This window comes from Armigeres subalbatus, chromosome 2 (genome assembly GCF_024139115.2).
Source record: "Armigeres subalbatus isolate Guangzhou_Male chromosome 2, GZ_Asu_2, whole genome shotgun sequence".
In the NCBI taxonomy this organism is placed as follows: Eukaryota; Metazoa; Arthropoda; class Insecta; order Diptera; family Culicidae; genus Armigeres; species Armigeres subalbatus.
Window position 1 is genome coordinate 130,638,162 of NC_085140.1, and position 24,274 is coordinate 130,662,435.

At 43.7% G+C, this 24,274-nt stretch overlaps 1 protein-coding gene across 2 annotated transcripts in view; it reads right to left on the reverse strand.

Moving 5' to 3' along the window:
* Positions 1-1,941: 1,941 nt before the first annotated feature.
* The window catches only part of LOC134210848 (uncharacterized), a 331,227-nt gene continuing 308,894 nt past the window's right edge, over positions 1,942-24,274 (reverse strand). For both annotated transcript variants that reach the window (XM_062687203.1, XM_062687202.1), the window contains 2 exons: positions 20,216-20,398; positions 1,942-3,411 (listed from right to left, as the gene is read on the reverse strand). In XM_062687203.1, the coding sequence (XP_062543187.1) occupies positions 3,085-3,411; positions 20,216-20,398 (510 nt within the window). In that variant the 3' untranslated portion in view covers positions 1,942-3,084. The remainder of the gene's footprint in view (positions 3,412-20,215; positions 20,399-24,274) is intronic.

Here is a 24,274-nt window from a genome sequence, read left to right on the forward strand (position 1 = left end):
CATTTTTCGGGCACTTATCCTCAACCGATTTACTCGCAACAAGTTGCATTCGACGCAGAATCCTGTCTCATTGTTTCCTATTTGAAATTGGCCAGATCGGACTATGGGATCGAAAGTTATGGCCAAAATACAAATTCATACGAAAAAATCGCGTAAAAAATGTCACTCATTTTTCGGGCACTTACCCTTAACCGATTTGCTCGCAACAAGTTGCATTCGACGCAGAATCCTGTTCCGTTATTTCCTATTGAAAATTGGCCATATCGAACTATGGGATCGAAAATTATACCATTTTTGCCTTTCTCGTATACTAAGTATACGTAAAGGCTATATGATCGCTCCAAAAACAAACTTTTTATAGAAGGCCCGGAGACCCATAGTGTTATATACCGATCGACTCAGCTCGACGAATTGAGGTGATGTCTGTGTGTATGTGTGTGTGTGTGTGTGTGTGTGTGTGTGTGTGTGTGTGTGTGTGTGTGTGTATGTGTGTGTCTGTGCGCACCCACCCAAAAAAAATGTCACTCATTTTTCAGGTACTTATCCTTAACCGATTTACTCCCAACAAGTTGCATTCGACGCAGGATACTCTCCCATTGTTTCCTATTGAAAATTGGTCAGATCGGACTATGGGCTCGGATGTTATGGCCAAAATACCACTTTTTTAATAGAAAAAATTAGTAAAAAAAATGTCACTCATTTTTCAGGCACTTATCCTTAACCGATTTACTCACAACAAGTTGCATTCGACGCAGGATACTCTACCATTGTTTCCTATTGAAAATTGGTCAGATCGGACTATGGGCTCAAGAGTAATGGCCAAAATACTATTTTTATAATGCACGAGAAAGGCACCATCACCGCTAGGTGGATTAATCAGGGTTTTTATGGAAAAATCGCTAAAAAAAATGTCACTTATTTTTCAGGCACTCTTCCTCAACCGATTTGCTCGCATTTAATTTCATTCGACGCAGAATGTCTCATATTTTCTTATTGAAAATTGGCCAGATCGGACTATGGTATGGTAAGGTATAGTTATGGTAAAATTACTATTTATTGTGAAAAAGAGTTCAAAAAAGACTAGCTCACTTTTTTAGCACTTAGACTTCATCTATTCCCCAAGCAACACACGTTCAACAAATCTGGTTGCAGTAACCATATTGTGACTGAATCCGGTCATATATAAGTTACTGTGATTGATGTGCAATATGTGTGCTTCTCATGTCGCTCGCAACAGATTGCATTCGACGCAGAATCTTGTTACATTGTTTCCTATACAAACTTGGCCGGATCGTACAATTGGGTCAAAAGTTATGGCGAAAATACTAATTTTAAAACTACAAAATAATATGCCATTTTTTGCTCTTATGCTCATCCGATTTGTTTGCAACAAATTGCGTTTGGCGAGAATTTTTTTTATGCATATAAACAAATATGAAAAATGAGACCAATCCACATATTAGTGTTAATTTTGATTTTTCCAAACCTTATGAACGAACGAGAAAGGCACCATCACCGCTAGGTGGATTAATCTGGGTTTTTATCCAAAAATAATAATATGAGGGGACAACAAAAGGATTTCCGGATTTTTTTTAGGATTTTTAAAACATTATTTATCAAAACCAAAGAGTTTTTGATTTTATTTCAATTTTAATATTTTTTTAATTTCCCACTTCTTGACCCGTCGGAGACCAATTATTATGAAATATTTGTAACGGCCTAATGTGTTTTATTTTAAGTTGTATTATATTTTATCATTTAAGTCTTGCATTTTGTCTGCTGAGGTCCCTTGGTTGAACCCATCCCCGACCTCAGCTAGTGGCTTCCTAGCAATGGCATTATCACTAACAAAATATTTTCAAAATTCACGCAAATAAAGTCTATAAAAATGCATTCTACTGGCGGGGAAATTTCTTTCATCCATCAAACAACTACGAAACCCACAATTGGCTAGCTCTTTCTTTATTTAATCATTTTTCGGACACGAATATCCTTCACAATATGTATAGGTTTATAAGTCACTTCAGTGATGTGTATTTTGTTTTGCGTCCTTTCCACCGTACGTACCCGGTTGTTCCGGAAAATCTAATCAAATTGTGTGTTGTATGTTTTCTACCGCCACAACGTGAAATAAATTCTGATTTGCTCGATTTCGCCATTCGGCGTTAACGCTATCGACAACACTAAGTCACAAAATAAAACGAAAGTCGTGAACCTCAGTGTTCCTGCTAAGATTCCAGACCATGTTTTAGGCAAAATCCAGAAATGCGGTCAAATGGGTTTTTAAATTTACGAGATTTTTTGTTTTTGTTGAATTGTATCATAATATGTAGGCTAAAAACTATTCCTGTTCTAATTTGTGAGTGAATTACAAGCGTTGCGTAATTACGTACAGATGTGTTTGAAAAATATTCAAAAAGTACAATCTTTCATTTATCAATTCATTTGACTGGACTGGTGCTCATATATAAGTGCAATTTAATATCTTCTGGATTGAAAAAGGAAGAAATGTCGCTCTGAGTGGAGAAGCGACAGTAAGTAAAGCCAATTACTTGAGAAGCTATCAAAATTACTTTAGTAAGTAAAAAATGTTTCTCCGATGTTCTAACGATCTTTCTACTCCAGGTGGCTTCAGTTCAAAAATGTACAAACACAGATGCATAACTGAAAATATTTGCTTTTAAGTGAAACTTTTAATACCTAATGGTCAACAAATATCAAAATAATTAATTCAGACCGCATTTCCTTTCATTAGCGCAAACATCGTCCCCGGAAGTGTTATCCAGCTTACTGAGTTCAAAAATGCTGTAAACTAGTGCAACCCGCGCGCAATACTTCTCATTCACAACTCTCCGGTGCCGAGGCCGACCGGATGTATCGCACTCACATTCGCCATCCCAATAAACATAGCTCATTCCGTTGTTGGTCAGATTTCCTGTGAAACCACCCACGCTGGTCGGCTTCCTTCTCCGATACCCTCCCGTACATGTGCGTGTCTCCATCGAGCTGTGACGAGTCCAACTGATGAGGGCCACGGAGGGGGAAAATCCGGTATGGCCAGGGTTGGTGCTAAGGGTCAATTTATTATGTTCGATGAACCCGTTTCAAAAGTTCGCCACCATCGTTGTGACGCTGGTTGGGTTTCCGCTGCCGGTGATGATGCTGACGATAGTGGTGGTGATGGTGATGATGTTGATGCTGTTTCTGATGTTTGCTCTGCGACGACGAGCCCATCTCATCGTTATCCTTGTTCTCGTCGTCGTCGTCGTCGATTGAATTGCTGATTGCTACTACCGCCGGGGGTCCTGGGCTTTGGCTTGCACCTGCGACCTCACGGTTGTTAGCATTTCTATGGTTGCCATTCGCTACCGGTGGTTCAGGTGCCTTCCTTGTGGAGCGACAACTTTTGCTCTGGAATAAACAGAAAATAATGGGGAAAATTTTAATTAGATTTATTCAATTTCATCACCCGGGGACTATTTAAAGAGGAATGTTGTTATTAGATTACGAAGTTGTCGCCCGTAAATTGAATGTTACTTTTCAATCATTTTATTACAGCCATAGTGGGAATGAATTTCCAACAAAGTGAAACAATTTATCACAGCTACAAAAAGAGCAACCCATAAACTTCACTACAAGTGACCCAGTCAACAAGTTAACCGCAATAAAATCCGTTCCATCCAGCATCGAAAAAGCCACCTTCTACTGTTCTATTTACAACTGCACTCTCGTCCGTCAGTGAGAGATTTTCCTCGTCTGGATTTGACAATTCCACATTCCTACACAGCTTCCGAGTTGAATGGAATGTGCAAGTAAATCTAGACATACCGAAGCGAAAATCCTTCGCGACATTCCTCGAGTCAGTTTAATACCATGGATGCCTGCTGGTATTGTTCTCAACCGTGACAAAAGTATAAAGTTACCGCAACACCCACCATCCAATCATCCTCCAGTGCTAGTCCAGAAAACCGCACGGATCCTGACATTTTTATGAGAAGAAATAAACCCGAGCCACGTAATAGAAATGTGTTTGTTACCGCCAGTACCTACAAAAAGGCTAAAAAGATTTGATTCCTCTGTCTGTAACTGGATGTGCCGCAGTCACATGCTGCTTCTCCACAGCGGTTATTGTGCGGTGTGCAGAATCACACTTGCTCAGCGTAGATGCGGCACCCTGCATATTTCCAGCCAAGCAAACAAGCTGTAATATCGAAAAAGCATACGGATCAAGTCTGTCGGCGGTGGCACACCGTAGAAGCACTTGGGTCGGAGGACGTTGAATACCTGTGGCATGCCAGATGGCACTTACTCAGTTGCCGTATAACTTGAGACTGTGTAGGCGGTGTGTAAGAATTTCAGGGATGAATATGCCAGTAGGGTATTATTGTCGAGTAGATTTTAATAATTTAAAAATATAAATCATGCCATACACAGTTTATGCGTACATCTACATGTTGTTAATTTATAATAGGTGTTTATGTTATCGTTCAAAGAAACCACAATAATCAACAATATAACGGATATGAAAAAGTACTTTTTTTATAGACGACTTGTCAATGCACGCTTTTGTGAAAATGAGTTTGTTCTAAAATCTGCCAGGGAGATGTCCAGTACCTCGGAAGGAGCTCGGAAGTTTCCTTTCGAGAGGCTCCGAAGCCTCATTTCAAGAGGGTCTGAAACTTCCTTTCAAAAGATTTGGAAGCCACCTTTTCATGAGCCTTGGCACCCCCTTTAAGAGACTCGGAAGCCTTCTCCCAAAAGGCTCGGAAGCCTTCTTCCAAGAGGTTTGGAAGCATCCGCCCAAGAGACTCGGAAGCCTCCTTTCAAGAGGCTCGGAAGCCTCCTTTCAAGAGGCTCGGAAGCCTCCTTTCAAGAGGCTCAGGAAGCCTCCTTTCAAGAGGCTCAGAGCCTCCTTTCAAGAGGCTCAGGAAGCCTCCTTTCAAGAGGCTCAGAAGCCTCCTTTCAAGAGGCTCGGAAGCCTCCTTTCAAGAGGCCTGGAAGCCTCCTTTCAAGAGGCTCAGAGCCTCCTTTCAAGAGGCTCAGGAAGCCTCCTTTCAAGAGGCTCAGAGCCTCCTTTCAAGAGGCTCAGAAGCCTCCTTTCAAGAGGCTCAGAAGCCTCCATTCAAGAGGCTCAGGCCTCCTTTCAAGAGGCCTCAAGCCTCCTTTCAAGAGCTCAGAGCCTCCTTTCAAGAGGCTCAGGAAGCCTCCTTTCAAGAGGCTCAGAAGCCTCCTTTCAAGAGGCTCAAGCCTCCTTTCAAGAGGCTCAGAAGCCTCCTTTCAAGAGGCCTCAGAAGCCTCCTTTCAAGAGGCTCAGAAGCCTCCTTTCAAGAGGCTCAGGCCTCCTTTCAAGAGGCTCAGGCCTCCTTTCAAGAGGCTCAGAAGCCTCCTTTCAAGAGGCTCAGGCCTCCTTTCAAGAGGCTCAGGCCTCCTTTCAAGAGGCTCAGAAGCCTCCTTTCAAGAGGCTCAGAAGCCTCCTTTCAAGAGGCTCCAGAAGCCTCCTTTCAAGAGGCTCAGAAGCCTCCTTTCAAGAGGCCTCAAGCCTCCTTTCAAGAGGCCTGGAAGCCTCCTTTCAAGAGGCTCAGAAGCCTCCTTTCAAGAGGCCTGGAAGCCTCCTTTCAAGAGGCCTCAAGCCTCCTTTCAAGAGGCTCAGAAGCCTCCTTTCAAGAGGCCTCCAAGCCTCCTTTCAAGAGGCTCAGAAGCCTCCTTCAAGAGGCCTCAAGCCTCCTTCAAGAGGCTCAGAAGCCTCCTTTCAAGAGGCTCAGAAGCCTCCTTTCAAGAGGCTCAGGCCTCCTTTCAAGAGGCTCAGAGCCTCCTTTCAAGAGGCCTGGAAGCCTCCTTTCAAGAGGCCTGGAAGCCTCCTTTCAAGAGGCTCAGGCCTCCTTCAAGAGGCTCAGAAGCCTCCTTCAAGAGGCCTCAGCCTCCTTCAAGAGGCTGGAAGCCTCCTTTCAAGAGGCCTGGAAGCCTCCTTTCAAGAGGCTCAGAAGCCTCCTTTCAAGAGGCTCAGAGCCTCCTTTCAAGAGGCCTCGGAAGCCTCCTTTCAAGAGGCTCAGAAGCCTCCTTTCAAGAGGCTCAAGCCTCCTTTCAAGAGGCTCAGAAGCCTCCTTTCAAGAGGCTCAGAAGCCTCCTTTCAAGAGGCCTGGAAGCCTCCTTTCAAGAGGCTCAGAGCCTCCTTTCAAGAGGCTCCAGCCTCCTTTCAAGAGGCTCAGAAGCCTCCTTTCAAGAGGCTCAGGCCTCCTTTCAAGAGGCTCAGAAGCCTCCTTTCAAGAGGCTCAGAGCCTCCTTTCAAGAGGCTCAGAGCCTCCTTTCAAGAGGCCTGGAAGCCTCCTTTCAAGAGGCTCAGAAGCCTCCTTTCAAGAGGCTCAGAGCCTCCTTTCAAGAGGCCTGAAGCCTCCTTTCAAGAGGCTCAGAAGCCTCCTTTCAAGAGGCTCAGAGCCTCCTTTCAAGAGGCCTGGAAGCCTCCTTTCAAGAGGCTCAGAAGCCTCCTTTCAAGAGGCTCAGGAAGCCTCCTTTCAAGAGGCTCGGAGAGCCTCCTTTCAAGAGGCCTCAGAAGCCTCCTTTCAAGAGGCTCAAGCCTCCTTTCAAGAGGCCTGGAAGCCTCCTTTCAAGAGGCTCAGAAGCCTCCTTTCAAGAGGCTCAGAAGCCTCCTTTCAAGAGGCTCAAGCCTCCTTTCAAGAGGCTCAGAGCCTCCTTTCAAGAGGCCTCAGGCCTCCTTTCAAGAGGCTCAGGAAGCCTCCTTTCAAGAGGCCTCAGGCCTCCTTTCAAGAGGCTCAGGCCTCCTTTCAAGAGGCTCAGGCCTCCTTTCAAGAGGCTCAGAGCCTCCTTTCAAGAGGCCTCAGGAAGCCTCCTTTCAAGAGGCTCAGAAGCCTCCTTTCAAGAGGCTCAAGCCTCCTTTCAAGAGGCTCAGGAAGCCTCCTTTCCAAGAGGCTCAGAAGCCTCCTTTCAAGAGGCTCAAGCCTCCTTTCAAGAGGCTCAGAAGCCTCCTTTCAAGAGGCTCAGAGCCTCCTTTCAAGAGGCTCAAGCCTCCTTTCAAGAGGCTCAGAGCCTCCTTTCAAGAGGCTCAGAAGCCTCCTTTCAAGAGGCTCAGGAAGCCTCCTTTCAAGAGGCTCAGAAGCCTCCTTTCAAGAGGCTCAGGAAGCCTCCTTTCAAGAGGCTCAAGCCTCCTTTCAAGAGGCTCAGAGCCTCCTTTCAAGAGGCTCAGAAGCCTCCTTTCAAGAGGCTCAGAAGCCTCCTTTCAAGAGGCTCAGAAGCCTCCTTTCAAGAGGCTCAGAAGCCTCCTTTCAAGAGGCTCAGAAGCCTCCTTTCAAGAGGCTCAGGCCTCCTTTCAAGAGGCTCAGAAGCCTCCCTTTCAAGAGGCTCAGAGCCTCCTTTCAAGAGGCTCAGGCCTCCTTTCAAGAGGCCTGGAAGCCTCCTTTCAAGAGGCTCAGCCCTCCTTTCAAGAGGCTCAGAAGCCTCCTTTCAAGAGGCTCAGAGCCTCCTTTCAAGAGGCTCAGAAGCCTCCTTTCAAGAGGCTCAGAAGCCTCCTTTCAAGAGGCTCAGAAGCCTCCTTTCAAGAGGCTCAGGCCTCCTTTCAAGAGGCTCAGAAGCCTCCTTTCAAGAGCTCAAGCCTCCTTTCAAGAGGGCTCAGAGCCTCCTTTCAAGAGGCTCAGAAGCCTCCTTTCAAGAGCTCAGAGCCTCCTTTCAAGAGGCTCAGAAGCCTCCTTTCAAGAGGCTCAGAAGCCTCCTTTCAAGAGGCTCAGAGCCTCCTTTCAAGAGGCTCAGAAGCCTCCTTTCAAGAGGCTCAGAAGCCTCCTTTCAAGAGGCTCAGAAGCCTCCTTTCAAGAGGCTCAAAGCCTCCTTTCAAGAGGCTCAGAGCCTCCTTTCAAGAGGCTCGGAAGCCTCCTTTCAAGAGGCTCAGAGCCTCCTTTCAAGAGGCTCAGAAGCCTCCTTTCAAGAGGCTCAGAAGCCTCCTTTCAAGAGGCTCAGGCCTCCTTTCAAGAGGCTCAGAAGCCTCCTTTCAAGAGGCTCAGAAGCCTCCTTTCAAGAGGCTCAGGAAGCCACCTTTCAAGAGGCTCAGGAAGCCTCCTTCAAGAGGCTCAGGCCTCCTTCCAAGAGGCTCAGGAAGCCTCCTTTCAAGAGGCTCAGGCCTCCCTTTCAAGAGGCTCAGAGCCTCCTTTCAAGAGGCTCAGGCCTCCTTTCAAGAGGCTCAGGAAGCCTCCTTTCCAAGAGAGCTCAGAAGCCTCCTTTCAAGAGGCTCAGAGCCTCCTTTCAAGAGGCTCAGGAAGCCTCCTTTCCAAGAGGCTCAGAAGCCTCCTTTCAAGAGGCTGGGAAGCCTCCTTTCAAGAGGCTCAGAGCCACCTTTCAAGAGGCTCAGAAGCCTCCTTCAAGAGGCTCAGAGCCTCCTTCCAAGAGGCTCAGAAGCCTCCTTCCAAGAGGCTCAGAAGCCTCCTTCCAAGAGGCTCAGAAGCCTCCTTTCAAGAGGCTCAGAAGCCTCCTTTCAAGAGGCTCAGAAGCCTCCTTTCCAAGAGGCTCAGAAGCCTCCTTTCAAGAGGCTCAAGCCTCCTTTCAAGAGGCTCAGGCCTCCTTTCAAGAGGCTCAGAAGCCTCCTTTCAAGAGGCTCAGAGCCTCCTTTCAAGAGGCTCAGGAAGCCTCCTTTCAAGAGGCTCAAGCCTCCTTTCAAGAGGCTCAGGCCTCCTTTCAAGAGGCTCAGAAGCCTCCTTTCATGAGGCTCAGGCCTCCTTTCAAGAGGCTCAGAAGCCTCCTTTCAAGAGGCTCAGGCCTCCTTTCAAGAGGCCTGGAAGCCTCCTTTCAAGAGGCTCAGGCCTCCTTTCAAGAGGCTCAGAGCCTCCTTTCAAGAGGCTCAGAAGCCTCCTTTCAAGAGGCTCAGGAAGCCTCCTTTCAAGAGGCTCAGAAGCCTCCTTTCAAGAGGCTCAGAAGCCTCCTTTCAAGAGGCTCAGAGCCTCCTTTCAAGAGGCTCAGGAAGCCTCCTTTCAAGAGGCTCAGAGCCTCCTTTCAAGAGGCTCAGGCCTCCTTTCAAGAGGCTCAAGCCTCCTTTCAAGAGGCTCAGAAGCCTCCTTTCAAGAGGCCTCAAGCCTCCTTTCAAGAGGCTCAGAGCCTCCTTTCAAGAGGCTCAGAAGCCTCCTTCCAAGAGGCTCGGAAGCCTCCTTTCAAAAGGCTCGGAAGCCTCCTTTCCTCAAGAGGCTAGGAAGCCTCCTTTCAAGAGGCTAGGAAGCCTCCTTTCAAGAGGCTAGGAAGCCTCCTTTCAAGAGGCTAGGAAGCCTCTTTTCAAGAGACTCGGAAGCCTCCTTTCAAGAGGCTACCCGAGCAGAAATGAATAACTAATTGATAACAAATTCTATTATCCGGTTATCGAACATATTGATAACTGAACTTGTTATCATTTTGGCTGAATTAACAGCCAACATAACAAAAATGATACCCAAATTTTGTTCCTGAAATAACTACCTGAAAACAAATAAGGTTATCACTGATACCAAATTGATAACACATTTTGTTATACATGTTATTCACTCAAATAACTAATTTAGTTATTATTTAGTTATCAGCCATCACTGTTTTATCGACCAAAATAGTTAAATCTTCTTTGCCGACTTCGTTACGCATTGAAAAAAATGTTGGCATTCACTGGGATTCGAACTCGAATCGAATGATTGTACGGCGTCATCTCTAGGCACTCACCCAATTACGCTTTCTTGAGGAGCAGGAGAGAAGAGCACTACGCTTTCTACGATCTTGCATTTACTGAAGACTATTCATAATCAAATCATGATGCCATAACCATTTATGTAATAAACAGTCGGCTGGACTGAGTGTAAAGCAGAATAACTTCAGAAAAATATATATTAAGCTCTTTTAGTGGAATGTATTAAACCGTCTAAGACGAATTAAGTACTGTCCATTTAATTCCACCAGTTAATTTTCGTTATCTTTGCAGATACGTATTTCGACCACAACTGTGTGGTCGTCTTCAGTGTCTTGTAGTCGAGTCAAGTACAAGACACTGAAGACGACCACACAGTTGTGGTCGAAATACGTATCTGCAAAGATAACGAAAATTAACTGGTGGAATTAAATGGACAGTACTTAATTCGTCTTAGACGGTTCAGAATAACTTATTAATAACAAACTTAATTATCCAGTTATATTGATAACTAGAATTGTTATCATTCTGGTTGAATTACAAGTCAACATAACAAAAATAATAACCGAAATGAATTTAATTCAAAATACCGAATCGGCAATCAATTAGGTTAAATACGGTTCATCGTCCTTTTATTGAATACATTTTGTTTTCAATTGTAACCAATTAAGTAATAGGCTTAGGTTAGTTTTTCTCTCTTATATTATCACTAGTTTGCTAGCAGCACCATGCTGTAAATCGATTTCGGTTATAGGTTTTATTCAAACTAAACCACAACCTTGCATTTCACAGTGAAACATTTCATGTTTTCATATGCATTTTCATTTTCATAAACATAAATACTGCTGATTCCAGGAAGAATAAATCCGTGAAAAAATGTTGCTATTCGGTAGATCCAGGGCCGGACAGTTTTCGGAGGCCCTAAATGATTTTTATACATAAGGTTAAATGGGAGCCCGGGCCATGGCCACGCGGAATTAGGATTCGTATGGTTACGCATTTTCGCTTACAATGTCTGTCGGGTCGACTAGTGAAATATATTTTTTGGGCTACTGCGATGGTCCATTCAAACACCTTCTAAAGGATTTTATATTTTTCACATCTCGATATTCCCATGAGTCGACCGTCCTTTCAACATCGACTAGGGTAAAAGATCCAATAGTGGAGGAACTAAGCACGTTCCACCACTATTTGTTGCTTCACATCAAGTCTATACTTCATTTCACTTACCTCAAGAGTGTAATAGATAGATCATTGAACATATTTCATCTGATAGTGTTGTAATTACAGCAGCATCCATTATTGCCACCTAAAATAGTACCTCCAATTATTGGTGCAGTGTTCCAATAGTTGCGGTATTTTTTAATTCATGTTCCTATAGTTGCGAATCCCATTGTTTTTATACGGGACTCGCAACAATGGGAACACTACCGCAACTATTGGTGCAAAGCCAAGAAAAAGATAAGGTATTTTAGTGATACTTTACCGATTTTAAGGGAAATCCAAACCTGTTTTCTTTTATTTCGTCTACTGACATGTCAACAAATTGATGGACTACATGGGTTGCTGCGTTTAATACGTAGATTTTGTAAAATTAACACTACCGCAACTATAGGAACACCCACGACTATTGGATCTTTTACCCTATTAGAGGTTTGACTTCAGATGATCTTGCTCGTTTGCGTTCAAACCTAGGTTTAAATTGTCAATAGTTGAGCAATTAGTCTTTGGTTGAGCACATTGCTAAATCGACTAAAGTGTGAGCATGATTGTTTTCTCCACAACACACCAGATCGTTGAAATTTCTTGATTATCCGACTCTTCCAGTTAAATTTTCCGCTTCCCCATATACATAAGCACTGTGCATCCCAAGATGAATTATATTGCGGTTAGTCAAGACTATTCACAGTTCCTGAATGAGCACATGCCCTTGGATCATATGTTCCGGGAGCTGCAAGGCCATTTTAAGTAAACTACAACGTTTGGTTCTCAGATACATATTTCATTATTCAACGACACCTGAAATGAAAGTAAAGTAAATAAGCGTAGTATAAAACAAATAGGAAAATTTCAACTTTTGTGAAAATTCCTTTGTTGACAGAGAAATAAATGAATCAGTAAATATCGTTAGTAACGAGGAAAATCACAGTTTGCTCAGACGAAAATTTCAGTTCAGTGTTTGGAAACAGCTCTTGTCACACTATTCATAAGCATAGGCCGGGTACATTTAGCAGAAGTTAGTATTGTGCCTTGCAACAAAATGATATTCTATTTATCATTTTTTCAAGGCTTCTACAGATCTGGCATTCATCGCTACAAACCACTACGTGACGGTCAAATTTTCAAAATTACCCAAGTAGCTTTTTTGCTACAGGTATGTTTTTCTGAGGCGACTATCTGGTGCTTATTTTTGGTTACTTCGAAAAATAAGCGGATGAGTAGATTTTATTATGCGCTGTAAAATATGTTTGAAAGAATAGAATGCTGAGCCCGATATCTGAACTACGCGAAATTTAGAAAAAATACCAAATTTGTATTGATAATACATTTTGTTATTATTCAGTTATCAGTTAATCCCATGATTGATAACTAAATATCAAGATGATAATAAGGATAACTAATCCCGTTATCAGTTTGATATCATTTCAGTTATCTGCCTTTGCTCGGGTAGGAAGCCTCCTTTCAAGAGGCTAGGAAGCCTCCTTTCAAGAGGCTAGGAAGCCTCCTTTCAAGAGGCTAGGAAGCCTCCTTTCAAGAGGCTAGGAAGCCTCCTTTCAAGAGGCTCGGAAGCCTCCTTTCAAGAGGCTAGGAAGCCTCCTTTCAAGAGGCTCGGAAGCCTCCTTTCAAGAGGCTAGGAAGCCTCTTTTCAAGAGACTCGGAAGCCTCCTTTCAAGAGGTTCGGAAGCCTCCTTCTAAGAGGTTTGGGAGCCTCCTTCTAAGAGGTTCGGAAGCCTCCTTTCAGGAGGCTCGGAAGCTTCCTTTCTAGGACGCTCGGAAGCTTCCTTTCTAGGGTCTCGAAAGCCCCCTTTCAAGAGGCTCGGAAGCCTCATTTCAAGAGGCTCAGAGCCTCCTTTCAAGAGGCTTGGAATCCTCCTTTCAAGATGCTTGGAAGCCTCCTATCAAGAGGCTTGGAAACCTCCTTTCAAAAGGCTCGGAATCCTCTTTTCAAAAGGCTCGGAATCCTCCTTTCAAGAGGCTCGGAAGCCTCCTTTCAAGGGGCCCGGAAGTCTCCTTTCAAGAGGCTCAGAAGCCTCCTTTCAAGAGGCTAGGAAGCCTCCTTTCAAGAGGCTAGGAAGCCTCCTTTCAAGAGGCTAGGAAGCCTCCTTTCAAGAGGCTCGGAAGCCTCCTTTCAAGAGGCTAGGAAGCCTCCTTTCAAGAGGCTAGGAAGCCTCTTTTCAAGAGACTCGGAAGCCTCCTTTCAAGAGGTTCGGAAGCCTCCTTTCAAGAGGTTCCTTTCTAGGGTCTCGAAAGCCTCCTTTCAAGAGGCTCGGAAGCCTCATTTCAAGAGGCTCGGAAGCCTCCTTTCAAGAGGCTCGGAAGCCTCCTTTCAAGAGGCTTGGAAGCCTCCTTTCAAGAGGCTTGGAAGCCTCCTTTCAAGAGGCTTGGAAGCCTCCTATCAAGAGGCTTGGAAGCCTCCTATCAAGAGGCTTGGAAGCCTCCTTTCAAAAGGCTCGGAAGCCTCCTTCCAAAGGCTCAGAAGCCTACTTTCAAGAGGCCTGGAAGCCTCCTTTTAAGAGGCCCGGAAGCCTCCTTTCAAGAGGCTCAGGAAGCCTCCTTTCAAGAGGCTCAGAGCCTCCTTTCAAGAGGCTCAGAGCCTCCTTTCAAGAGGCCTGGAAGCCTCCTTTCAAGAGGCTCAGGCCTCCTTTCAAGAGGCTCAGAAGCCTCCTTTCAAGAGGCTCAAGCCTCCTTTCAAGAGGCCTGGAAGCCTCCTTTCAAGAGGCTCAGAAGCCTCCCTTTCAAGAGGCTCAGCCTCCTTTCAAGAGGCTCAGAAGCCTCCTTTCAAGAGCTCAGAAGCCTCCTTTCCAAGAGGCTCAGAAGCCTCCTTTCAAGAGGCTCAAGGCCTCCTTTCAAGAGGCTCAGAAGCCTCCTTTCAAGAGGCTCAGGCCTCCTTCAAGAGGCCTGGAAGCCTCCTTCAGAGAGCTCAGAGGCCTCCTTTCAAGAGGCTCAGAGCCTCCTTTCAAGAGGCCTCAAGCCTCCTTTCAAGAGGCCTCAGAAGCCTCCTTTCAAGAGGCTCAAGCCTCCTTTCAAGAGGCCTGAAGCCTCCTTTCAAGAGGCTCGGAAGCCTCCTTTCAAGAGGCTCGGAAGCCTCCTTTCAAGAGGCTCGGAAGCCTCCTTTCAAGAGGCTCGGAAGCCTCCTTTCAAAAGGCTCGGAAGCCTCTTTTCAAGAGGTTCGGAAGCCTCCTTTCAAGAGGTTCCTTTCTAGGGTCTCGAAAGCCCCCTTTCAAGAGGCTCGGAAGCCTCATTTCAAGAGGCTCGGAAGCTTCCTTTCTAGGGTCTCGAAAGTCTCCCTTCAAGAGGCTCGGAAGCCTCATTTCAAGAGGCTCAGGCCTCCTTTCAAGAGGCTCAGAAGCCTCCTTTCAAGAGGCTCAGAAGCCTCCTTTCAAGAGGCTCGGAAGCCTCCTTCAAGAGGCTCAGGCCTCCTTTCAAGAGGCTCAGAAGCCTCCTCTCTAGAGGCTCAGAAGCCTCCTTTCAAGAGGCTCAGGCCTCCTTTCAAGAGGCTCAGAAGCCTCCCTTTCAAGAGGCTCCGGAAGCCTCCCTTTCAAGAGGCTCAAGCCTCCTTTCAAGAGGCTCAGAGCCTCCTTTCAAGAGGCTCAGAAGCCTCCTTTCAAGAGGCTCAGAAGCCTCCTTTCAAGAGGCTCAGAAGCCTCCTTTCAAGAGGTTTGGAAGCCTCCTTTCAAGAGGCTCAAGCCTCCTTTCAAGAGGCTCAGGAAGCCTCCTTTCAAGAGGCTCAGAAGCCTCCTTTCAAGAGGCTCAGAAGCCTCCTTTCAAGAGGCTCAGAAGCCTCCTTTCAAGAGGCCTCAGAAGCCTCCTTTCAAGAGGCCTCAAGCCTCCTTTCAAGAGGCTCGGAAGCCTTCTTTCAAGAGGCTCGGAAGCCTCCTTTCAAAAGGCTCGGAAGCCTCCTTTCCTCAAGAGGCTAGGAAGCCTTCTTTCAAGAGGCTAGGAAGCCTCCTTTCAAGAGGCTAGGAAGCCTCCTTTCAAGAGACTCGGAAGCCTCCTTTCAAAAGGTTCCTTTCTAGGGTCTCGAAAGCCTCCTTTCAAGAGGCCTGGCTCCAGAGCCTCATTTCAAGAGGCTCAGAGCTTCCCTTTCTAGGGTCTCGAAAGCCTCCTTCAAGAGGCTCAGAGCCTCATTTCAAGAAGCTCAGAAACCTCGTTTCAAGAGGCTCCAGAAGCCTCGTTTCAAGAGGCTCAGAAGCCTCCTTTCAAGAGGCTCAGAAGCCTCCTTTCAAGAGGCTCAGGAAGCCTCCTTTCAAGAGGCTCAGAGCCTCCTTTCAAGAGGCTCAGGCCTCCTTTCAAGAGAGCTCAGGAAGCCTCCTTTCAAGAAGGCTCAGAGCCTCCTTTCAAGAGGCTCAGAGCCTCCTTTCAAGAGGCCTCAGAGCCTCCTTTCAAGAGGCTCAGGAAGCCTCCTTTCAAGAGGCTCAGAAGCCTCCTTTCAAGAGGCTCAGAGCCTCCTTTCAAGAGGCCTGGAAGCCTCCTTTCAAGAGGCCTCAGAGCCTCCTTTCAAGAGGCTCAAAGCCTCCTTTCAAGAGGCTCAGGAAGCCTCCTTTCAAGAGGCTCAGGAAGCCTCCTTTCAAGAGGCTCAGAAGCCTCCTTTCAAGAGGCTCAGAAGCCTCCTTTCAAGAGGCTCAGAGCCTCCTTTCAAGAGGCTCAGAGCCTCCTTTCAAGAGGCTCAGGCCTCCTTTCAAGAGGCTCAGAAGCCTCCTTTCAAGAGGCTCAGAGCCTCCTTGAAGAGGCCTGGAAGCCTCCCTTTGAAGAGGCTCAGAAGCCTCCTTTCAAGAGAGCTCAGGAAGCCTCCTTTCAAGAGGCTCAGAAGCCTCCCTTTCAAGAGGCTCAGGAAGCCTCCTTTAAGAGGCTCCAGGCCTCCTTTCAAGAGGCTCAGGCCTCCTTTCAAGAGGCTTGGAAGCCTCCTTTCAAGAGGCTCAGGAAGCCTCCTTTCAAGAGGCTCAGAAGCCTCCTTTCAAGAGGCTCAGAAGCCTCCTTTCAAGAGGCCTGGAAGCCTCCTTTCAAGAGGCTCAGAGCCTCCTTTCAAGAGGCTCAGAAGCCTCCTTTCAAGAGGCTCAGGAAGCCTCCTTTAAGAGGCTCAGAAGCCTCCTTTTAAGAGGCTCAGGCCTCCTTTTAAGAGGCTCAGAAGCCTCCTTTCAAGAGGCTCCAAGCCTCCTTTCAAGAGGCTCCAGGAAGTCTCTCCTTTCAAGAGGCTCCGGAAGCCTCCTTTCAAGAGGCTCAGGAAGCCTCCTTCCAAGAGGCCTGGAAGCCTCCTTTCAAGAGAGGCTCAGAAGCCTTCTTTCAAGAGAGGCCTCAGAAGCCTTCTTTCAAGAGGCTCAAGCCTTCTTTCAAGAGGCTCAGAAGCCTCCTTTCTAGAGGCTCAAGCCTCCTTTCAAGAGGCCTCAGCCTCCTTTCAAGAGGCTCAGAAGCCTCCCTCCAAGAGCTCAGGCCTCCTTCCAGAGAGCTCAGAAGCCTCCTTCCAAGAGGCTCGAGCCTCCTTCCAAGAGGCTCAGAAGCCTCCTTCCAAGAGGCTCAAGCCTCCTTCCAAGAGGCCTGGAAGCCTCCTTCCAAGAGGCTCAGAAGCCTCCTTCCAAGAGGCTCAGGCCTCCTTCCAAGAGCTCGGAAGCCTCCTTCCAAGAGGCTCAGGCCTCCTTCCAAGAGGCTCGAAGCCTCCTTCTAAGAGGCTCAGGCCTCCTTTAAAGAGGCTCGGAAGTCTTCTTTCAAGAGGCTCGGAAGCCTCCTTTCAAGAGGCTCGGAAGCCTCCTTTCAAGAGGCTTGGAAGCCTCCTTCCAAGACTCTCGGAAGCCTTCTTCCAAAAATCTCGTAAGGCTCCTACCAAGAGGCCATGAAGCTTCCTTTTTCCAAGAGGCTTACGTACCGTGATATCAATGTCGTTGGAGAAACCAAATAGCTAAACGAACTTTGTGAAAATCGTTCCACTCTTGTCAATCGCTCTCTTTCGTATTTCCTCCAAAGCGATGTTGAATGGCATTCACGAAAGCCTATCACCTTGTCCTAACCCTCTGCGCGTTTCTTAGGGACCCGAAGATGCCCCTGAAATCCATCGTTGCCTTGATCAACCGCATCAGTTTATCCGGAAATCCGTTTTCGTACATTAGCTGCCATAGATCGTTCCAATCGATTGTATCATATGCGGCTTTGAAGTCGACGAATACTCGACTAGAAGAGCATAATAGAAACTGAACACATTTTTAATATATTGTGATATTTATAACTTATTTTGATACAATTTTGTTCCTAGTAGCCATTATCTTTTAAATGTCCTAACGGAATTTTATCATAATATGAATCAAAAAATGCTTAACACCGAATTGCCCAACAGTAGGCAATTAAAATAGATGTAGCAAAGTCTCCCAGCCATAGATTACACAACGCTGATATAATTTGAAAAGGTTGCCTAATTTGTAATGTTGTCAGTTTCATGTTCTTGAAAAATATTCTTGTTAAGACTAAAACAAAAATCTCTGATTGTTGATCACAATCTGGAAGCCTATCACGACATGTAAAAATGTCCAACTTAGCAGAAACAATATATTTTGTATCTGATTCTGTTATAAATTTCTTACAAAATATGTTATTTTTATGATAGAACTGTATCAAAATTTGATAGTTTTTTGTTTCCAGTAGTGTAGTTTTTTGATGGAAATTTAGTTATTTTAACAACATCCTACACTATGTTTCTAACAAATTTTGTTATAAAAATTTAGTATAACATAATAACATATGTTGATATTATTTTGATATGACCTTCTAGTCGGGGATTTGTGGGCACGTTGTATTCGCGGCATTTCTGCAATACCTGACACACGGCGAACATCTGGTTCGTGGTAGAGTTTTTAGCCATAAATCCCACGTGGTACGGCCCACGAACACTTGCGATCGCTTTGGCGGAGCCTGCTAGCGGATACATGCAGCTTTCTATAGAAGTTTAACAGAGCCCACTCTCAAGCCCCACCACATTCTAGGCAGGAACCAACTTCCGACATGTTATTCGAAGTTTTTATATCTACCGACAACTTAGCTAATTATACACAATACACATAGTACTGTACAGTAACGACAAAGAATTCAAAACAAGTCGTTAAGAGAGTAAAAACTCACGACATTTGAGACATTTTCTCCAAATTAAAAGCCCTCCCAACTGAGTATTATATTTCTTCTATCTCTAGGTTGTAAATCGATCCATCAAGGCTCATCATGTCTAACAGCTGCCTAAATGACCCATTTTTCAACTCAATCCAGACAACTAATTAATTCTTGCTGATTGATTTATCCCTTCCACACAAAATCAACAAAGTTAATTGAATGATTTTCCGAAACGCTCCGGTCCAGTTTTTCCAAGAATACACAGCCTCCATCCGGTCGGTTCTTGTTGGATAAACTCCAATTTATCACCCTAAAACCACCGCAGTTTCCACATTTTTTTTTGTTGCGGCTGTAGCCCTGTTCGCACGGGTGGAACACAGCTTGAAACGGCCGCAGTCCAACAAAAGGTTCGCCCAACCCAAAAATCCACACCTTTCCCCATTTTCAAACCAACCATGAAAAGTCACCGCAATTTGGGAAACCGGAGAAGCTGCCCGGAATAGGTAGGCTCAATGGCGCATTCGGGAGAGCTTAAGCGATCTCACTCCGAGTCAAGGACTGGATGGAGGACAAAGAAAATTGACTCGGATGATGTTCGAAATTGTTCTGCTCCGTTCTATTTGCTGCACACCGGCAATGGTCGACCAGGACATCAAATGGCATTTCGCCTAATTATTTACATAGCGTTGCTTGCTTGCGATTCGGGATTCGGGTGGTTGGTCGTGGAAAAAAGTTTTTTTCATTCGCCAATTTTTGGCTTAATGAGAATTTTTTAAACTGCCAAAGCACTGCAGCACATGGGCATACATTTAATGGTTTGTTTTAATTAGAGCCCTTATAGAGTTTAAAGTAGGTGAATATAAACTCCTGATTATATGAACTAAAAGAAGTCAAGTGTCCACACAAATATACTCAATATAGCTTTATTCTTTATCATTATTGGCTCAACTCTGCAACTGGAACTTGACCTGCTTTTCAACTTTGGGTTTTATTTCATTTCCACAGTTCTTAATTGAAAGCTTTTCCATGCTTGACTCTGGATAAACATATATTTTTGTGCGGCAAGCACAACGGGTACACCCATGCCCCGGGGAGTTGAAAATGTTTCCCACCCGAAAATATCCTTGACCAGATCGAAAATCAGAACCGACATCTCCGAAATGTTAATCCCACGCCTTTGCTCGCAAGATTAGTTAGAATTCCTAATACAGCGTACTTCGGCGTGTCTTAAGTGTAATGATCACAAATAGATGGTTTTCAAAACTCAGAAAAAGCCATTTATTTTTCGTAATCACTCACTCCTACATAATAGTTTTGGACACGTTTGAAAGTAATCTCTAATATAAGTTTCACTGCTTGATACGTTTTATAAAATTTCAAGGATTGTTTTCTCAAAGATGTTGTTGTCCAAAAAATTGTTTATGATGAAACCAAAAATAAAATTCTTCCAATCAATCTGTTCTGAATCTACACATACCTATATTCAATATTGAACATCGAATCAGATTTATTTACAAGCGTTTAACCACACTTGTAGCTACTTTTGTTAGTTCGTTTGGCGATAAAAGATTTATCTGCGTCAATTTATGGATCCATTATGTTAGAAAGGCGATACATTTCATTATACGCTACTTGTGTTTTTCTCCCTTTTTGCGCAAGATTACATACACGGAATAAAATGGCATATCTTCTGCCACATGAATTCGTCCTACTCAACGGTGTGGAAATTACAGCCAAACTCGTATGAAAAGGCTCATAACCGCATAAGCTTGTCGATGATGATGCTTAGAGTGCTCGACCCTCCCACGCGGATGGTTTTGTTTGATACCACCGCTGTATACATTATACATGTGTATAAGTGGAGAAAAGCCCAACGTGGATATCAACAGATGGTTTCTTGGGTTGTTATTCCCGAAGGTACATATTAGCTATTGTTGTGGAAAGTGATAAAAATCACGTGATGTGAAAAAAAACTAATTGAATGCTAAAATTGTAATTAGATATAGGATTCACAAACGTTTTCATGAGATAAAATGTCATGAATTTAAACCTTATGAAAAGCATTGTAATAATTGAATCGCTGCAAAACTCACTTTTACGGTTATTACTGTAATCAACTAGCATGACGAAAGTTTTTCTCTAATTACTCGATTTCATTTTCCCCCACATCTGTGGCAACTGGATCAATTCGCCGATACCACAATGCATGAAAGTTCGTTCAATCGATATTGCTAATTAGAAACTCTGACCTGCATGCTATATTGCACTCACCTTTGGTCCGCATTCGCATTTCAGCACCCACTGAACGTCCACATATTTGTTCTCGATTTGGATCTGGCGGGACTGAAGCATCTCCTGATCCAGAGGATCTATCGATGCGCTGTCCCACAGGTCATATCCATGCTCGATGAACTCGAACGGGTCGCCCGAATTGAGTGGGCAAAGTAGCTCAACCTGGAATGGTAATAAAAATTTATAGTTTTTAGATAATTAGTTATGAATTTCTTTTAACATATAAACCTAATGCTAACAGTTTTATATAGAGTTCAAAAATGATGCTTTTGAACAATTCGGAATACAAAAAAAGCCTTGACTAATCCACCTAGTCTTTCTCGGTAATAATGCCTTTCCTAGCATTTTGGTCATAATTTTGTAGCCCATTTTATTGAACAACGACTTATGAGTGAAATCACATTTTCCAGCAATTAAAAGCTTGAAAATCCGAACCCAATCATCCGAATCGCAATGTTCAAAAACTTGTAGAGCTCACCAAAAGCTTTCATTTGAAGGTTGCTGCAATAATTTCACTTAAGCACCTTAGTATATGATAAAAGTCGTTAGAAAAAAGGAATCGAATGTAAATAAAACGTTTGTCACTGACACAGGAGCATGAAGGCTTCTACTTTTGAAGTGTTTCACATTTATTCATTAAAAACTACGAAAAACATGATAAAATAATGGATAAAATCTACTACTCTTGACTCGAAATCCGTCCACCGTGGACGGATTTCGAATCAAAGGATCAAAATCCGTACAGCTATTATTTAACTAAATATTTAAATTGAAGCAGTCTGATTGACTAAACTACCACTGTAAATAGTTCGAGACGCACCATGAGAAGCGATCCCTTCGATTTGTATTTCGCTTATCTTATGTAATGATTCGCAATTAGCAATTGAAACACAGTTACTTTTGATGCAATTATGCTCTACCCGAAAACAAAATGGCGGCAAAAACTCCGCGCTTGGTGGGTGGCGATTTGTTTTTGATTTTTGCTGGTTTAATTTCAAAGCCTTCTTTCCATTTCTTTCCCCTAGAAGCTAACTGCCAAGTATCTGAACAGGATAAGATAAATTATTCATACATTAATTACCTTTAACACCCTTTAATTCATTGATATCTCATGAGGTGGACGGATTTCGGTGCTGTACGGATTTCGGTCCCGCACGGTATTCTTCGTTAGATTTGACTTCACTTTAGCCACTTTGAAATTTCATCCGAATCAACTGAGAATTTGATAGAAGGCTTATACTAGCATAAGAATTATGGTTCTTGGCTGACCGGTTGAATTTCTGATACTTTTTTTAAAAACCGTCGTTCGGGGTGACATTGGGCCTAGGGGGTAAGATTGGATCAAAAACGAAAAATGTTTCAACTCCTTATATCTCAGAAACTGTTACGAATTTTGATGAAAACTACAAACGGTTCGAAATCATATTAAAATTCACGTCTAGGAAATCACAAAGCAAATTTCAAGAACTAATTGTGCTCGTACCATAATGCTTGGAATTTGAATGTAAAACTATTGATCGAATGGAATCTATGACAAAAGGTCGAAAGACAAAAGGTCGAAAGGACAATAGGTCGAAAGACAAAAGGTCGAAAAGACAAAAGGTCGAAAGGACAAAAGGTCGAAAAGACAAAACGTCGAAAGGGACAGAAGGTCGAAAGGACAAAAGGTCGAAATGGACAAAAGGTTGAAAAGGACAAAAGGTCGAAAGGGACAAAAGGTCGAAAAGAACAAAATGTCTAAAGGGACAAAAGGTCTATAAAGAACAAGTTGGGTGTATTCTATAGGAATTTGTTAAATGCATTTATTTTCAAGCAGAAATAACGCACTCATCTCATCAATCAAAGCTGAAGAATGAGCAATTTTCAAAGAAGGAGTAATTACTATAAACCAATATTATGAATATCTAGATAGTTCTGTTAGAGATAAAAAAGATAGCTAATTTAAGAAATGAATAAAACTTGTATTGCACGAGACAGAATTGTCCTATACAGTTGGCAAAAAAAAAAGCTTTTTTTATTTTCCACTATTTTTAACAATAACACATAAAATCATTGAATGAGTGCAAATAATAGATGGAGATCTAGATTTTCTAAATGTCCCTTCAATCTGTTTAAATAGTGCACGCCGCAGCCACGCAAGTGCGCGCATTAAAAATACACCGGTGTGTAAAGGCTCCCCCAGGCCTAAGCAATTTTTTTGCCGGGACAGCGATAGCTTGATGCCACGATTCTATCGTTCATCGTTCATTGGATGCTCGCAATGCACCATTTACGCTTCCATACCAACGGCGACAGAATCGCAGTCGCCAGGCAATAGAATCGCGTCAAGATTGTCTCGTCGCGTGTGTTTGGGGGAACCTTAATACATGCCGGTGTATTTAATATGCGGCGTGCGCCATTGTGAGAGAACAAAGTTACATTTTGAAAACTCAAACCTCCATCTGTACTCATTGAATGAGTTTTATTTAATTATTAAAAAGTGTTAAAAAATAAAAAGGCATAGTTTTGCAAATTGTGTAAGGCAACTCTGGTGCGGGATTGAATCTCCCCGTTTCAGTTTCTTGTCTATTTCGACCTTTTGTGCCTTTTGATCTTATTGATCTTTGATTTTTTTCGGCCTTTTGTCCCATTCGACGTTTTGTCCCTTTCGACCTTTTGTCCCATTCGACGTTTTGTCCTTTCGACCTTTTGTCCCTTTCGACCTTTTGTCCTTTTCGACCATTTGTCCCTTCGACCTTTTGTCTTTCGACGTTTTGTCTTTCGACCTTTTGTCCTTTCGACCTTTTGTCTTTCGACCTTTTGTCCCTAACCCGATCGAATGAACCCGTATTAAAATAGTGTCAGTAATGCCCCACAAATCTATTACATAACTAGTTTTTAGATCGATGGATACCTGGTTATCATGTTACGATAATCTGTTGTTGTTTTATCGAATTTTATGAATATTTATATAGCCTTTCTGATTTTTCTTAGCAACGAGCAATGTACGCTGAAAAGGGGTGAGATTGGGCCAAGCCTTTCGTTGATTTGCCATACATAGTTGGTAAGAGCCGTAATGTAGGCAATTATTTTTAATGAACGATTGAATCGTTGCATCGTCACCGCTGAACTTTATTGTACTGTTAGAGGTGAGAATGGGCCAATTTTAAACAACATATAACTTTGAAGAATTTCCCTCATTTATTATTTTTTCCCCAAACAGTGGTAAATTCATTGTTCAAGCTTGTACCAAACTAATTAAAACTTTATTCCAATGTTAACTACTAGAGCTTTGTAACATTTACTTGAAGCATACCACATTTTGGCCCAATGACACCCCCGTTGGCGGAACATGAAGAGTACTACTGTACAGTGAACTCTCCCTAACTCGATGTTCTGTAACTGTAACTGTTTTTGGTGAAGCCCATCGGCCTTCTTTGTCACCCTCACTTCGTAGCATATTCATATTCGGCTGAACATTGACAATTTCCGATCAAATATCAGTCAGTGAGTATTTATTTAGATTTCGTAAACTAATAGATTACTGTTAACCTGAACACTTGATTTGATTTTAAAAATTACTCACATAGATCTGACCCCGACGTTAAACTGAGGGACAATTTTAGCGCTAAAAGTCAATATAATCAAGCTCAATTGTGTTTTCTTTGAACGCAGTGACCATTCTCAGAACCGAATCTGTGTCAAAAGGTCGAAGGTCGAAGGGTCGAAGATCAAAAGGTCGAAGGGTCAAAAGGTCGAAAGGACAAAAGGTCGAATGGACAAAAGGTCGAAGGGTCAAAAGGTCGAAAGGACAAAAGGTCGAATGGATGAAAGATCGAAGAGTCAAAAGGTCGAATATCTGTTATAACGTCGAAGGTCAAAAGGTCGAAAGAATAAAAAGACAAGAAATGAGGTGGGAGTTGTGAGTAGTGACAAGTGAGATGCAAGATGAAAGTAGTGAGCACAGAAAAATGAGAAGTGAGAAGGGAAAAGTGAAAATTGAGAAGTGAGAAGTGGAAAGGAAGAAATAAAAAGTAAAAAGTGACAAGTGAGAAATGC